Consider the following 17092-nt stretch of genomic DNA (forward strand, 5'->3'; position numbering starts at 1 on the left):
AAGTTATGTCAGTTATGGATATTTTGCAGTATAGCAACTTCGTTGAGCACAAGTGAGTGTTTTTATTCTGTACTGTTTTCAGTTTAAGAAATGTGGAAACCTTGGTCATTTATAATTGCATGTGTGTTTATTTTTGTTTATAGAACATAATAACATTGTTAAAATTGTCTTCTTGAGAGACAATGCACATATCATTGAATGAATATTCCTTACATGTTTTTCCACTGACTGATTAATAATGTATTCATGTCATCTGCCATGTCACATACAGACATCACACTACACAGAAGACCTTAGCCCTTACTTTGTCAAATACATTCACTGCTTGAAAATGTCATGATGAGCATCGAATGCCCAATCTGGAGCGATTTATAGTCGCTTGTAAACGTAGATGACTTTGTGGCAGGTTGGACAGTGATGTTCCACATCTTTGCAGGAGTCCATACAGAATGGTATACAGCAGCAGAGAAAACATCTGATGCAGGAAACAAAAAAGTCGTGTTTAGTAGGGAAAAGCAAGAACATAAGCCGTTATCTTTTGGCAGTGTTAGCTTTTGTGTGTTTTCTCTCTTTACCCAAAGATGGCGAGGCCTCCGCAGATGGCCCAGGTCATCAGGCCTGCCGTGCGCTCTAGCTGGGTGACCACTGTCTGCTGACAGTGGGGGCACATGGCATGTCCAGGGGCATCTTCCAGGGCAGGTGTTACTACCATGTGAGTCACTGAAGTTGAAGAAAATACCACACAATTCGACATTTCCTTTTTTGTTTTTGACACAGTGCCATTGTAAGACAACTGAGAAAGAATATCATGAAATCATACTTTTAAAAAGTGTGTGAACCCTTAGGAATTTCTTAAATTTCTGCATAAATTGTTCATAAAATGTTTATGATCTTTATCTAAATCACACGAATAAGCAAACAGTCTGCTTAAAGTAAAATGATGCAAACAATTGAAGTATATGGTTTCATATTTTTATTGAAAATAATGTAAACATTCACAGGACAGGGAGGAAAAAGGACGTCAACATCTAGGCTACGACTTCTCCAAGAGCTAATCAGTCAGGTGTGAGCCAACCTGACGTCCAATCAATGAATTAAGATTAGAGATCTGATTTAAAGCTGCTTTGGGCACTATAAAACACCTACCAGTTTGTAATTGTCTCTTGTCAAGAAGCACTGCTTGATTTGTACCATGCCTAACTCAAAAGAAGCTTTCTGAAGACCTCTGATTAAGAATTGTTGACTTGTATAAAGCTGGAAAGGTTACAAAAGCATCTCTAAAAGTCTTGATTTTCATCAGTCCGCAGTTAGACACATTTTCTCTAAATTGACAAAGTTCAGAGGCTGTTGCCTCTTTTTCAAGGAGGGGCCCTGTAGTGCAATTTTGGTGGAGGGGGGGTCGGGGGGGGGGGGGTAAAAGGTGTCTTTTCCTCAGTAAAAGACATAATATTATGAGAATAAAGTTGTTTAAAAAATACCGTTGTCGTAACATTATAACATTTCTCTTGAAAAAAGGCAACTTTTTAAAATTCTTGTGGAAGTTAGGTGTATCACGTGTTGGTTATGTTAAGATGATAAGAGTTTTTTTTTTAGAATGCCTCTCTAAATGGTCCCTGGACTCCAATAATTAGACAACCTGAAGCCCTGTTTTGGTTTGCATGGATAAGAACTGATATTTATAGAATTGATCCATCCATCCATTTTCTGAGCCGCTTCTCCTCACAAGGGTCGCGGGCGTGCTGGAGCCTATCCCAGCTATCATCGGGCAGGAGGCGGGGTACAGCCTGAACTGGTTGCCAGCCAATCGCAGGGCACATATAGACAAACAACCATTTGCACACACAGTCACACCTACGGGCAATTTAGAGTCTTCAATTAACCTACCATGCATGTTTTTGGGATGTGGGAGAACATGCAAACTCCACACAGGCGGGGACGGGATTTGAACCCATGTTCTCAGAACTGTGAGGCAGACGCTCGAACCAGTCCTCCACCGTGCCGCCTATTTATAGAATTATTTGAAAAAATAAATAAGTTATTAAAACACTGGAAATAAAATAAAAATAGATGTAAGTAGTTTGAGGATGATAATAATTCTCATGTATTTATTTAAACCCTCAAAGCAAGCCACTGAAATTGTGAATTCATCCTTTACTAGAATGTCATAGATTGTACAGCACCGGTTATGTGGTATCAGTCTACAAACCTGTTGGTCACCATCAATCATGCAAGTCTGAACATATCGGCGTATTTTCTATATGGGTTGGTTGGTTCGAACATTAATACGAAGGATACTTGCCACATGTGGTGTTCCCAACAGTGTGCTTGGAGAGTAATTTTAATTTCTCTGTGACTAAAAGCACCTCCTCAATGTGATTGTACACCATGAGGACGACAAACTAAAGTTTCGTTGTGATGCACACGGGCTGCAAATGGAGTATACTTCACAGCAGTTTGCAAGCACGCTCATGTCATTTGCATTGCCCATAAGAACTGACAAATAGTGAAGGTAATCGATTTGGTTAGTCAGTACTGCCAATGATATTTAAATATGTGTGCTGTTGTGATCAGTGTGAGAAATGGCAACCCCCCACAAAATAATAATAATAATACTAATAATACATGCATGGGCATTTACATGGACCAGTGCAGCTTTGTGAAATATTAGCTCACCTGTGGTAGATGTTACTGGGTCCAAAGTGGGAGCAGCACATGGCAGATGAAAAAACAAGCAAACAACACAGCAGGTCCGTTAATTTAATTCAACACAATTTTTCTTGCATACAATACATAAGCGTAGTATAACTTAATGTGTTTTATTGTGTAACTGGTCTGGGTGTGAACATGGGTGTTTATTGCATAAAGTATAACATGTAAATCAGATAAGGGTGTGGGAGTGTGATGCAGGAAAGCTCCCAGCAGGGTGCATGTGGAGGCGACAAAGAACATATGTTGGAGACGACAATGGGTGCGGAGGGTTACTGTAAACTTTGAGAAGCAAGACTGTGGAGACGGCGTCTGAAGCCACCGGCAAATGGCCATCGTTCTGCATAGCGACGATGACGTCAGTGGACCATGGACCAATCAGACGACAATTCCATACTTCCAGTTTGAGACATTGTATAAATCTGGGGGAGGAACAGTTAACTTTGTTCAGTCTGCGCTGTCTCTGCTGAGGCTAGGATAAGCATAGCTGCTGACCCAATCAGATTGCAGCCTCTTTGAGTTGCCATGTCAATATAATCTCCCCAGGGCCTTCAGTAGTGCTGGCCAACACAACCTGCTGCTGCTGAGGGGGTGATGCTGTTGAACTTTTTATTTATTTTTTCCATCCATCCATCCATTTTCTACCGCTTATCCGAGGTCGGGTAGCGCGGGCAGTAGCTTTAGCAGGGAGGCCCAGATTTCCCTCTCCCCAGCCACTTCATCCAGCTCTTCCGGAGGGATCCAGAGGCGTTTGCAGGCCAGCCGAAGGACGTAGTCTCTCCGGCGTGTCCTGGGTCGTCCACAGGGTCTCCTCCCGGTGGGACGTGCCCGGAACACCTCACCAGGGAAGCGTCCGGGAGGCATCCGAATCAGATGCCCCAGCCACCTCATCTGGGTCCTCTCGATGTGGAGTAGCAGCGGCTCTACTCTGAGATCCTCCCGGATGACCGAGCTTTTCACCCTACCTCTAAGGGAGAGCCCGGACGCCCTGTGGAGGAAACTCATTTCGGCCGCTTGTATCCGGGATCTCGTTCTTTCAGTCACGACCCACAGCTCGTGACCATAGGTGAGGGTAGGAATGTAGCTCGACCGGTAAATCGAGAGCTTCGCCTTTCGGCTTAGCTCCTTCTTCACCACAGCGGACCGATACAAAGTCCGCATCACTGCAGACGCTGCACCGATCCGCCTGTCGATCTCCCGTTCCCACCCTTGAGGACTTGCACGCTGCCAGAACTAAGACAAGAGCGTGCAAAATCCTCTCGGACCCTCCACATCCCGGTCACCGGCTCTTCCAGCTCTTTCGCTCAGGTAGGCGCTACCGATCAATGCAAACTAGAACTAGCAGACATTCCAACAGCTTCATCCCTCTTGCAATCAACTTCTTAAACAGCTAACCTACAATTCCATTACAACATGCTGGCAATTTTTTGACTTGGGTTTGTTGTCACATTTCTGTGGGGCCAATTATGTATGACTCGTGCACTCACTGTAGTAGTCTCGCCACACAGCACTATTTGCATATCTGTTGTTGACCAATACTGGCCACTCATGCCAGAGTAGCATCTGCTCCATTTGCACACTGATTGAGGAGTATCTGCAACATTCGCACAATCAACATTGTCCCAGATGATTCGTCTCGGCGCCCTTTGCACAATGGTCATTGCACTGGACTATTGCAATATCAGTCTTTCGAACTGAGGACTCTGCATCTTTTTGCACAATTGTCAAAAAAAATAATAAAAAATAATAATGTACCAGATAACTAGAAACCCTTTATTGCTCAGTGACTGTTTTCTGTCAATGTTTTTATGTCTCAAAAGTGTTCTCTGTCAATTGACTGTCTGTTGTCGTACTAGAGCGGCTCCAACTACCGCAGACAAATTCCTTGTGTGTTTTTTGGACATACTTGGCAAATAAAGATGATTCTGATGCTGATTCTGATGATTTTTTTTTTGGGGGGGGCAACTTCGTCTAAAATATTTGCCCCCACACAGAGTGGCACTTTGCCTAAAATAGGAGCACTGCTCCGAAAAGAGAGAGCGCCCTGCATGTTCCGCCACCTCTGATTAAAATTAATTAAAACATATAGGTTAGGGATGGGCACAGCTATGGATTATTGTAAAATTAGTTTTTAATTAATTGAGGCTTGAAAAAATAATGCAAAATCGAGTCCACTATTTGGCTACTTTGCTGTCTAAAGAAGACCAACAGCTGTAGGAAGTTAAGACAGTAAGCAGTCTTCTGCACAGTACGACACTGGTGTGGAAAAAGGAGTTCAGAACCAGATTCAGATTCTGCCACTCACTGTAATAATAAACAGAAATTTTAGACAGGTGGCATCAACAGACCTCCTTGGTATCCAATCGGTTGGGGTACTGCATTAGGGGATGGGTACAAGCCAGGCGGGGGCGCTGCAACTCCATAGTTCATGGGAGGGCCAGGGTAGGGTGCAGCTGATTCTTGTCCGGGGTATCCTTGTTCCATCTTCGGGAGTCTTTACTAGATGGGAAATATAAAGAGGTTTTTAGCAAAGTGGAGAGTAAACAATCAGATGAATGACAGAAACCTTGGAAGGGCCGTTTCAGTAGAGATGAATTGTGTGGCTGTTTTCCCAAGTGCTGTGGCCACCACCCAGGGAACAAAAGCATACATGAATGCCTGTTTGTCTCTACCTGTATCAGACTTAGCAGGAGTGGTTTAGCTGATAGATGTATAGTCAATATTTGCAGTTCTGGTTATTGTACTGCCAATTCAAAGGAAAATGCCAAGACAACCTAAACAGACAACTTTCCCATAAGTCACATGCAGTATTTGTTGTTATTGTGTGATGGTTGACATTGCTCAGTGTTGTGCTCACTGACCATTTGTCTTTCATCCTAAATAGGCTGGGAAGTAAGACGTAAGCGAAAATAGATAGCATCGTGGCGATCCTTTCGCTTTTTCCTTTTTGTTGATATTGTGTGTCCATGGAGCGTGTGCCGTACAGCCATGCTGATACTTTTTCCAGAATATGACTCATTCTATATTTCACAACTGTAGTTCTTCTAAACACAGCCAACCTTGTCTCGTAAAAGACACTTTGACCCTTTGTAAAAATCCCCCTTAATTATCATTAATTCAACTGTTAATAACTCACATACGTAATCTGGGAACTTTCCAACCGTGTGAACCTGTTGAATCAGTTTAGGAACTAGAGACCTGTGTGTATAGTTACTCAAAGTTTACTACAGGGGAAGCAATTTGACATTTCAAGGGAGTTTTCAGTTCTACATTGTGGTACGTCTTCTTAGCAATGTAGCCCAACGAAGCCCCTTGATGTAATGTGGGCATTTCATGTTTTATGGTGCACTTTTTAAAAGTTAAAATGAGTTGCATGCAAGATTTCCTATTGTGACCAAATAAATGCAGTGCTCAGAGAGTCCATGGACCAGGAATCACGGAGCCACAGCACTTTACTTCAGCTTGTCAATAATGGTGGCTTATGCTTAAAAGCTGCGATCATGCACCGGTCCAGATCCCGTTGTGGTCCAACCGTTGCTCATTGTGTATTCCCAGTCAGTCCCTGCCAGCCATGCTGTCTCACCATAAATCCATACTAAATCGTTTAGGGAAGCAGAAGCCACTCAAGCATTCTTGTTCACCAGTCTTGCACGAGTGCCTCACCCTGTTTTGTACAAACCAGTATTGAGACTTGTTTTGACTTTTTATCTTTTCAACTGACTTTACGTAATGCCCAAATAAGAATACAATTGAACAGCAAATACAATAATCAAATTGAACAGGAAATAAAATCTTAAAATTGCACTTGGTGTCAGCTGTAATTGGGTGTGAAATAATGGCAATATATTGGAAAAATCAACGTTCAAATGTTATACTAATACACCAGGCTTGCATAACATAATAGCAACAGCTGCTCTAAATTTCTTTGAATATGTGATAAAAATATGATTTACCTACCTGTGGCTTTTCACCGGCAAAAAGAGAGAAGAACCTTCCTTACTGGATCTGCTTGAGTCCGAATGAGTTAGGAGAAGAGAGAACAAAATCAATATGCGAGAGGCGATAGAACTAGCAGTTCACCACATAGATAAGTCCATAGAGGATGTATTAGCTCATGTGTTTCAATACCTCAACTTTGCCAAAAAGCCCTCCCATCGTCTCCACCCAGACTCCCATGTGACTGGATACGTCAAAGAAAACAAAATACAAATAGACTGTGAATGTGTGTTTGTGTGAATACAGTTGCAATCAATCAGGAACTCAATGACTAGCAGTGAGCAGGAGGTTGTTTGTTTGTTTTTTTTGTTTGTTTTTGTTGTTGTTGTTTTTTTGTATTTGAAGTTGACATTAGTTGAACTTGGTCAGTATCATTTTTAGTCCAAAATCATGAAATACAATCGCTATGAATATTTACATCATGGTAAATTCATACTGTATGTACTTTTGTACTGACTGATATTTACACAAGCTATACCAGTACTAATGTTATGATTTGAAAATAATGTCATCGAGTGTCTACTTCAGGGCTAAAAGCAATTCCTCTTTCCTGATAGCTCATTTGTTTCTGTGTGCAGCAGATAACAGCGCACCACACTGGAATGCCCAACAGTGTTTTATATTACATATGTAAGTACATCATCATGTGCATGTAAGTAAATCACACTGGTTAACTGTGACAAATTCTGATAGTGCTTGTGATGTATCAGTTTTCTTAAAAAAAAAAAAAAAAATTGAAACTATCGTAATCTGCCATATTTCTCAAGAACATTCCTCGGACACGCGCATTTTGCAACACATGACAGAAGACCTCATGACAGTCAGTTTGGGACCAGGGAGAGGTCACACGAGTGAGTCCTGTGAGAACCATTTGTCAATGCATCAGGCGTGTGGAACTTCATAGCAATGTACATGCATTACAGACCAAAATACTCAAATAGGCACAAATTGTTCCAAAAATTATGCAGGCAAGGAAACTGTTAATAAATACTGTAATAATGAATGATAATTAATTAATAATGAATAACAGTTGAACTTCCAAACTTGAACACAATCCAGTCCGTAATGGCGGTCGACTTCGAAGTTAAAATGAAACTATTTTCTCCGCTGGGTAAGATTTAAAGTGAATGACTGTAATTTGTTGTATTCTTAAACTGCCACCATCATAAAGCGATACTTGACCTCGTGGCATTATTAAATGAATAAATAAAAATATAAATGCATCGCTGGAGTTATGTTGTGTCTGTTTGTTGGCATAGGCTTCGGCATAGGCTTCGTGTTTTTTTTTTTTTCGTTGTTTTAGCAAAATGTACTATTCATGTCATTAATGTTAACATCATTGTAATAATGCTTCTCTGGTCATATTCATGCTAGTCATTAGCCATTATTATTTTGGCAATATGCTATAAGTACAGTAAACATTTGTTTGATAAAGTGTATTTATGTGTGTTATTCATGTTTAAGAAGACAATGCCATTTCTGGAGAAATTACATTTGAATGCTGAAAAGCAGATGCTGTGGACATGTAGACTGGTATGACTTCATGGAGAAACGTGGAAGGAGGTCATTTTGTAAAATATGTCTTAATTTGGGACTTTTGTTGTGGAAATTTAGGAAACCTTGCAAATAGAAATAGTTCCTAAGTTGTCCTGAATGAGTTATATCACACACACACGAAAAAAAAGAAAAGAAAAAGAAAAACACACATGTTTAGGGAGCATCGTGTGACACGATGAAGGTTTAAATTGTCGTTTTGTTTAGTATCTATTCGCCTGAAATTTTTGGGTTGACCTCCTCATTGTACCACTTTCAGTGTGTTCAACTTTGCAGGTTTCGCTGCATGTTCTGACTTTGATTGTTCAGGCTTTAATTTGTATAACCACTAGAGGGCAGCATAATCATAACAACAAAAGCTACATTTTGAACGCCACTTTTTGTTGATGAAATTCTCTAAAGTTCTGCCTTGACCACGATAATAAATAATGTTCAGTGTTGACTGACACTGCACAGGGGTTTTAAATTGTGCAATTTACTTAAAGGGTTCCAAAAGTATTTATTTAGTACAAATAATGTATTTTTACTCATCTATCCATGCCAGCAACATATCATAGTGACTGATAGAAATGTAATGGTCTTCCATCAGATGATGATGTAAAATGCGCCTTGGCTCAGTAAAGGTTGGGAAACTCTGCAAATGACCACCGGCTGCCAGTTGTCGTGTGTCTAAAAGTGTGTTAATGTGTTCATTCATCGCATTCAAACATTAATTGAACTCGTGATAGGCAGCCTAAATAGTGTCAGTTTTCTCTCAACAGCCAAAAGTGAGAGCAGCATCATTTTATCTCATTGTACTCTTTTCAGTCCTGTTGACTTCCCCGGAGAGCACCAGGAAATCTGAAACCATCACCACGCTTATTAGATCAAAACATTACGCCTGCTAAATGTGTATTATTGCATTATTGATCCAACTGTTGCAGATGCACCAGTAAGGCAGGGAGATTACAGTTCACAGTGGAAACGAAAGAGAGAGAAGGATCAGGTGTCAGATGATGTTTCTCCTTAGTTTTTTCTTTTTTTAATATCTGTGCTTTAGTTTTTACATGCCATATATGGGTGCTTATACATGAGGTGGAAGGTGGATTACTTACAGAGAAACACCGGAAAGAAGAACCGAAAGAGGTAAAAGGGGTGTGTCTTCCTCATTTACAAGAAACTAGAAAAAGGAAACAGTGTCAGGGTCACAAAGAGATAAGAACAAATCAGTTTCTTACAGTGGTAAGGAAAATGTCAGTTATTTATCAAAGCTGCATATACAAAGTGTACAGCTTATATCGATTTTTAACTACAGAGCCTGTGGTTACGTAAACTCCCTTCCTGTCTAATACTGATGTTCGTTCTCAATGCTTTCTGTAAAACATTTACAGTTATTAATGGGCCAACATGCCACAAAAATGAACAAAAAGAAACCTGTGAGCTGTGTCATACTGGGTGGGAAACAATAAAAAACATTTAAAAAAAGGGCAACTTTTTATTGGCAGAACCTGGACTGCGGTGATAAGCAAACAGAGGTGATAACCGCCCATGCAAGAGAAACATGTTCACATTGTCTCTGTGTGGCTGCAGATGTTGGCGCAGCACCAGCAGGATGAGAGCTTGTCACTGAGGCTTGTGTAGTCAAATACTTGTAGGCTTATCTAGCAAATTGGACAGGAGATCATTGGATATTTATCACAGAAAAGCAGCTATGGTGACTCTTGACATCAGGGCGCTGACGACGCCCGTGGGCATCGTGCGGATTGTGGAGGTGATCCTAACCTGCATCTCCTTCAGCCTGGCGGCATCGGTGGCCAGCTCAAAGGACTCCTTCTGGACATTGTGCTTGTTCAGCTGGTGTTTCTGCTTCGTCGTCACCATCCTCATACTCTTACTGGAGTTCCTTAGTCTCGGCTCCAAGCTGCCAATTTCCTGGGATGACTTCACCACTGCCTTTGCCATGTTGGCCACGCTCATGGTAGAGGTCCTTTTTTTTCCCCCTGCATGTGTTATTCATATCTGTTTTTATCACCAGTGGAGCCTGCTGGTCACTTGTTGCATGCTACTGGTCAGGTATGCAGTAGTATAGTAACACTACTATCGACTATCAATTTGACCACAAAATTCAACCTTAATACAAGTTTAGTCCAACGTAAGGTCTAGAATGTGTTGTCCAATGTAAGGTCTAGAATGTGTTGTCCAACCAATAATACCTCTTAAACACATCTTTAGTTTATGTCAGTGATACCTGAGCAGGGTGTCGGGGAACACTAGTGTGCCTGGAAATTCACCAATTTCACCTAATTTGCCCGAAAAAGATCATTTATTAATTAGAAATACATCTTTGTTCATTTATCTGTCCCAGTGATGTATAGCGACAGGCAGAACAATTATTTGCTGTTCTATTCGATGCAAGAACATATAATAAACCTGCGTTTCCTGGTTGTTGCCATTCATACGACAGAATAACTCCTGGCTTCCTGCAAGTATATAAGCATTGTGTTCAAGGAGTTTTCACACTTTTACATTTGAGACATGATCATTATTATTTCAGTATTCATATTTTTTGGGACGTTTTTGCGTGGTTTGTGGTGTGCCATGAGATTTTTTTTTTTTTTTTTTTTTAAATGTAAAATGGCTGCCTTGGCCCAGTAAAGGTTGGGGGGGAAACTGGTTTAGGTGACATTGAAAATAATGATTGATTTTGTGGGGCTTCCTCTCTAGGTTTGAACTCCTTTTTATTTAAAACAAATTTCCAGTATGGCAATTATACTGCGTTGCAGATAATGATTTGACTATCCAAAAAATACTGCTTGATTCTCGTAGCATTACGAGTTTTTTACTCCTGCGCAAAACATTTCCAGCCATAAAGCTGCATTGGTTGACAAGCGGACGAAGGTGACAACGGTACAAGAAAAGTGTGAAGACACTCCCTACAGACGCAACCCTTAAAACTGCATAGTAGCTAGCTAGCGTGCCATTCTCTCATAATTCAGTGACCAGTGAATGCTGAATATCCAGTAAAGACCTTGAGCAAATCAACGTGATGACATCATTAAAAAAAAAAAAAAAAAAAAAAAAAAAAAAGCATTTGAGAAAATAAAACTGCTTTGACACTATTAAGCGCTAACACAACTCGAAAAGGCTGTTCCGCCAATGGTCCTACCATGCTCATCACAAACCATTGTACTATCGAAATGATTTGAGAGCTGTTATTTTAACATACATTTACAACATACAGTGTTTACTGATTTTGAAATGTTTTCTTTTTTTCAGGTGCTGAGCGCATCCATCATTTTCGCCAACTACTTCACTTGCTCTTCATGTTCCACACTGATCGCCGCTTGTGTGACTTCCTTTCTGGCCTTCATCTTGTACGCCACCGAGGTTGGCTTGACCCGGGCCAGAGCCGGAGAAATCAGTGGATTTCTTTCCACAGTCCCAGGTCTCCTGAAGGTGCTCGAGGCCTACGTGGCCTGCATCATCTTCGTGTGCTTGCAGTATGTCCCGTACGAATATTTCCCAGGGCTCCAGTGGTGTGTGGCCGTCTACTCCATTTGCTTCATTTTCGCGCTCCTCGTCATCATTTTTACCATCGGCCGACTTCTGTCCCTCTTTCCAGCACCTTTTGACAAAGTTCTTATTGTGTGCAACGTGTTGGCTGTTTTGATGTACATCACTGCTATGGTCATATGGCCCTATTACAGTTTAAAGGATAATCCCAGACCAAGCACCTGCAATCAGTTTCCACATTTGTGTCCGTGGAATTTGTTGGTGGTCATCACTTTTATGACCTGTTTCAACCTTATTGCTTACATCGTTGATACATTTTATTCCTTCCGGCTGGTCTTCTTCATGAGTAGAACCTAATGTCTAGTTTTTACTTCAAGATTGGAAACATGTAATACACAGCCTACTGTGTACCACATGTGAAACAATTCCTGGGAATGTCAAGTGAATTATATGAAGTCCAAAACTATCTAATTTCGAGTGATGTCCAATTCACATATCTTGACATATTGTCCATTTTTTGATGCAGTGTTGTTACCTGTTGGCGCTTTCACTTTATGCCACAAACTCATTCATTGATGTGCTATGAATGTTAGCATGATGTGACATATGCTTCAAATGAATAAAAAGATTTTTGTGCACGTGTCAAATTAGCCGACTGTTTAAGCACATCAGTTAATCATGACAGGCATGACTCTTATTTATGAAATGGTTAAACATAACGCGACCCACCCTTCACCTTTCAAAGTCTGCTTGCGTGGGTGTGTCGCGGGTTTGCATACCATGAAGCAAACATGGCAGCCATGGATTTCGCCACTCCAGTCTCAATAGGAGGGAGCTGTAAAAACAATACATTTTTGTTGAGTTGCCTCGCTTTTTACAATACATTTGAACACTTCAAAGATGTACAGATTTTATTTAGTGTATATTCAGGCTTGCAATAAGGTCAGTCAGTATGGAGAAGGAAAGCAGTAGTTTGTGAGGCAAAACTATCACGTCAACATCCAAACATGGTAGTATTATGGCATGTATGGCTCTCCATATATGTCACATTTAGACATATATGGAGACTACAAAACCGAGAGGTTAGATCAACAATGATGACCCGAAACATACTGTGAAAGCAACTCAAGATTTTGAAGGTTTTGAAGGCAAAGAAATCAAATAGTCTTCAATGGCAAAGTCAGTGGCCTGATCTCAACCGGATAAAGTTTTGACTTGCTGAAGATAAACAGTGAAGGCAGCAAAAATCACAAAAACAACAGGAAGTGAAAGTAGCTGCTGTAAAGGCCTGGAAAACTTTTGTTATTATTATTATTTATATAACCTTTATTTATTCAGGTAAGGCCATTGACCATAAACCGGCAGAGTAAAACACAGCAAAATAAAAGTAAATGCAAATACATAGGCGACAAAGTGTAGAGTTTAATACAGTTCCATAATACATTACATTACATCCATCCATTTTCAACACCGCTTATCCTGGTTAGGGTCACGGGGCGCTGGAGCCTATCCCAGCTGAATTCGGGCGAAAGGCGGACTACACCCTGAACTGGTCGCCAGTCAGTCGCAGGTCACACATAGACACGGACAACCATTCGCACTCACATTCACACCGTCACTGAGTGGGAACTGAACCCACGCTGCCTGCACCAAAGGCAGGCGAGTGTACCACTACACCATCAGTGACTTCCCCATTACATTACAGCAAAGGTGAATTAAAGGTTCGAAACACAGGTGCAGCGATCATGTGCAGTATCCCCCACTAACTTTTGAAATGGTTATACTGGAATGAACGAGGGGAGTTTTGTTATTTGTTGCAGTGAGGACTTTGGGAGCGAAGAAGTTACTAAATCTGTTGAAACAGAGAGTGCGGGTGGTGGTATGGATGGTGAGCAGAGAGCAAAGATTGGGCGGGGTCTTGGCAGTGAGTGTTTTATAGAGAAACATGCGAACCAGCGAATTTGTCTTCATGAGAGTGAAGAAGGCCAATCAACCAGCGAGTAGAGTTCACAATGGTGCACTGTTAGACATTTCATAGGGTCTTTACAGTAACTGTAAAATGTAATTTTGCCATTAGATTGCTGGCAACCTGAATGACAGTAGCCTACTGACAGCAATGTTGTCAGTAAGTTACTGATGATGCAGCGCCTTTAAGATCTTCCAGCTAAACCATGACATCATTGCTAGAGCCTGAATTTTTTCAAACCTGATCTAACCTTTTAGTAGTGAAAACAATGGACACAAATATTACTTGGGTTAGCTCACCCATCAAAGGGGAGCCTTTAATCCCCATTGAATGAGTCTTAATATTGACAAATCAATTACACACCGGTATCTGTCTCCAATTAGCCTTAGTGACACGACATCAATACCTCGCCATTAATAATTCATATTTGATCCTTTTGTATTATTAATTAGGGACTACATTTAGGGTATCACAAAGTTGGTAGCCGACCATGAAAATACACAGTACTGTTATTTTCTTGTGATCCAGCCATAATACAGGCAGAAGCTGCAAATATTTAGCACAGGTCCGCACTGTCCTGAGTGCAATTCGAGTTGTTCGTGTGAATGCTTTCCTCTCAGCATTCGCACAATCCAGGTTGAGATAGGAGTCATTTTTCATGTTCAGGAGCACACAGACCAACTATGTTTAAGATAAGCCTCTGATTGAGGCGACAAGAGCAAAGTCCAGTGTGAGTGTATCTCGATGTGGGCTTGATAACAATCAGCGCAGGTCCAATCAGCTAAAGGCCATAAAGTGCACAGTCAAGCCAAGGTTGCTGTGTTTGACTACACACCCTGACTTTTGGTTTTAAATTACATACATCGTGTTTCTTGTCGACAAGGATTTCTTCACCAGGATCTCCTTTGGTGGGCATTCCAGAGCAAAGACAGGAAATAAGTAGAGAAGATTTGTGAGAGGACAATTTTTGAGGTCTAAGCTATTTGCCGGACCAGCCATGATCCACCTTGACGTTCACTCTCTCACCCAGCCGGTGGGCATCGTGCGGTTGATGGCCATCATCTTCACATGTATATCTTTTAGCCTGGTGGCATCGGTTGGGTACTTCCCCTCTTCGTTCTGGGCCTGGTGCATGTTCACCTGGTGCTTCTGCTTCTTTTTCACCCTCTTAATCGTCATCCTGGAGGTCACCACCTTGAGCACCAAGTTGCCTTTTGCCTGGGATGACTTCACAACTGCCTTCGCCTTGCTGGCAAGCCTCATGTGCCTGACGGCCTGCGTCATCTACCCGACATTTTTCACCTGCAATATCTGCTACCGACAGATCGGCGCTTCTTTGGTGGCCTGTGCGTGTAGCGTGTTGTACGTTCTCGAGGTGAGCCTAACACGGCGTCGGCCGAGCGGGCAAATCCGTGGATTCCTCACCACGTGGCCCGGTATAATGAAGATGCTGGAAACTTTCTTCGCCTGTCTCATCTTCACATCTCTTGAGAAAAGTCAGTACGCCAACACCCCCGAACTGCAGTGGTGTGTGGCCGTGTACTCTTTGTGCTTCATCTTAGCCATGCTCATCATCCTGCTCACTGTTGGACAGGTGACCTCGCTACTCCCATTCTTTGAGAAGATAGTTATCGTCTATGACATTTTAGCAGCAGTGATGTACATGACAGCTATGGTTATCTGGCCACTTTATAGTTTCCGAAACAATCGGAGACCGATACACTGCGGCTACTTGTGTTCATGGGATAAACTGGGGATGGTCACTTTCATGACAATTCTCAACTTCTGTGTTTACATCGTGGACTCCGTCTACTCTATATGGCTCGTGTTTTGTTTCAGCAGGGAGTGAAGCTGTTGTTAAAAACTGAAAAATGGTGCCCGGTGTTTGACTCATTGTGTACACACAACTTTTAGATAAGGTATTATATAGTACAGTAGAATGTGTGTTGTCTCTTTTAAGAATTCTATGTTAATGTATGTTCAAAGAGCTGGAGTACAGTTAATGATTAAAACTGTATTACAGCCTTCAGTTGAGAAATAAATAGCCCATAGAACTTTGGATCCTGATACAATGAAAGGGATCAAACAGCGCAGGTAATAATCTTCCGCTTTTCACGTCACTTTATTACCATTATAAACCACTATATTACCATGATTATGGGTGTGACATTATATTACAATTTTCCTTTTCTGGTTTCAAGAAAGAGCAACAGAAGGCAATATAAGTACACCCTACACCCTAAGACAGTAACAGATGTGTTAGAAAGCCTTCAAATGTATTTCAGAATTCATAATTTTATCAGCAACTTTTACTAGATTTTTCAACGTGCAGATACAAAAAATTTAATTTTCTTAACGAATTCATTTGGCAGATTTAGCAATGTTGAAATAAATTGAAAACACTACTAAAATATTCAAATTCAAAAGAATTCCATAATTAGTCTTTCTTTTCAGAGAGCTATACTACAGCACTCGTTTAGTGTGTGGACCCCTAGTGGTCCGTGGTGTAATTGCAAGGGGTCCGTGAAAATAAAATACCTTTTTAAAAAGAGCACGTGACATTTATAGAGATGGGATGTTTTTGCTCAAGTGTGAGTGAGACCTGGAGCTACCAAAACTACAGAGGGCACAGGACGTTTTTCTTCCCTCTCTGGTTCCATCTGTTTCAATTCATGCAATTTTAATAAGGTGTCTCACCCCCATTTGCAATGTTGAAGTCAGGGGGTCCTCAGGGGCAGTTGCAGGGCGTCCTGGACCCTAAACTGTTGAGAGCCACTGCTCTATCGGTTCTAGTTTTGTCTGCTTTTAGATTGAGGTCGAGAAACGTTTTACATTTGTCAAACTATTGCAAATGACAATGTGTGAAGTGCCTGCAAAGTCTTACAAGTTAGAAGATAAATATATGACTTGTGATTCCAGTGGACTGAAATATAGTTAGCCATTCAACTTTGCTAACAACTAAAAAAACATTTTTAAAAAAACATCCTATTTCCACTCCATGTTCACAATATAGGTGGTCATTCCCCCATCCTGCATCTCTTCTACAAGGGGTCAGAACCATTTCATGAGGCTTTTTTAAAATTAATATTTTGGGGAGCATTGCCACACCACATTCGATGCTGCCTTGTACGGCTCCACATAGGGCCATAGTCTCCCGTCCGTGCTTTGCTTGCACGCTGTCAAGGTGCGCCGATTCTCCCGCAAAAGACTTCTGACATTCTCCCCCCCCCCCCCCCCGAATATGTGCGCAACCGCCCATGACTCATCGAAGTCTCAGGGAGGGAGGCCACATCTGGCAAGTGGAGTTTCCCGGAGAAGTGTTTTTGCCATAGAAATCCATTTGGAAAATATGTATACTTTAAATGTAAAATTAACCCC

At 41.4% G+C, this 17092-nt stretch overlaps 3 protein-coding genes across 4 annotated transcripts; 2 read left to right on the forward strand and 1 right to left on the reverse strand.

The window, feature by feature from the left end:
- Positions 1-105: 105 nt before the first annotated feature.
- On the reverse strand, positions 106-6831 carry LOC133415425 (LITAF domain-containing protein-like). 2 transcript variants are annotated; one of them, XM_061701476.1, is made up of 5 exons: positions 6664-6831; positions 5055-5205; positions 2674-2688; positions 576-720; positions 106-475 (listed from the first exon to the last, which is right to left on the reverse strand). In XM_061701476.1, exons 2-5 carry the CDS (start codon positions 5188-5190, stop codon positions 370-372), a joined length of 402 nt encoding a protein of 133 aa, XP_061557460.1. In that variant the 5' UTR covers positions 5191-5205; positions 6664-6831; the 3' UTR covers positions 106-369. The 2 variants fall into 2 exon arrangements, with proteins under 2 accessions (XP_061557460.1, XP_061557461.1); XM_061701477.1 differs by having other exon boundaries at positions 6660-6831.
- A 2964-nt stretch (positions 6832-9795) lies between these two features.
- LOC133415019 (myeloid-associated differentiation marker homolog) lies at positions 9796-12386 on the forward strand. The gene is made up of 2 exons (XM_061700804.1): positions 9796-10213; positions 11512-12386. Exons 1-2 carry the CDS (start codon positions 9947-9949, stop codon positions 12103-12105), a joined length of 861 nt encoding a protein of 286 aa, XP_061556788.1. The 5' UTR covers positions 9796-9946; the 3' UTR covers positions 12106-12386.
- A 2325-nt stretch (positions 12387-14711) lies between these two features.
- LOC133415419 (myeloid-associated differentiation marker-like) lies at positions 14712-15563 on the forward strand. The gene has a single exon (XM_061701466.1). It carries the CDS (start codon positions 14712-14714, stop codon positions 15561-15563), a length of 852 nt encoding a protein of 283 aa, XP_061557450.1.
- The last annotated feature ends 1529 nt before the right edge of the window (positions 15564-17092 follow it).

This window comes from Phycodurus eques, chromosome 16 (genome assembly GCF_024500275.1).
Source record: "Phycodurus eques isolate BA_2022a chromosome 16, UOR_Pequ_1.1, whole genome shotgun sequence".
Taxonomy (NCBI): Eukaryota; Metazoa; Chordata; class Actinopteri; order Syngnathiformes; family Syngnathidae; genus Phycodurus; species Phycodurus eques.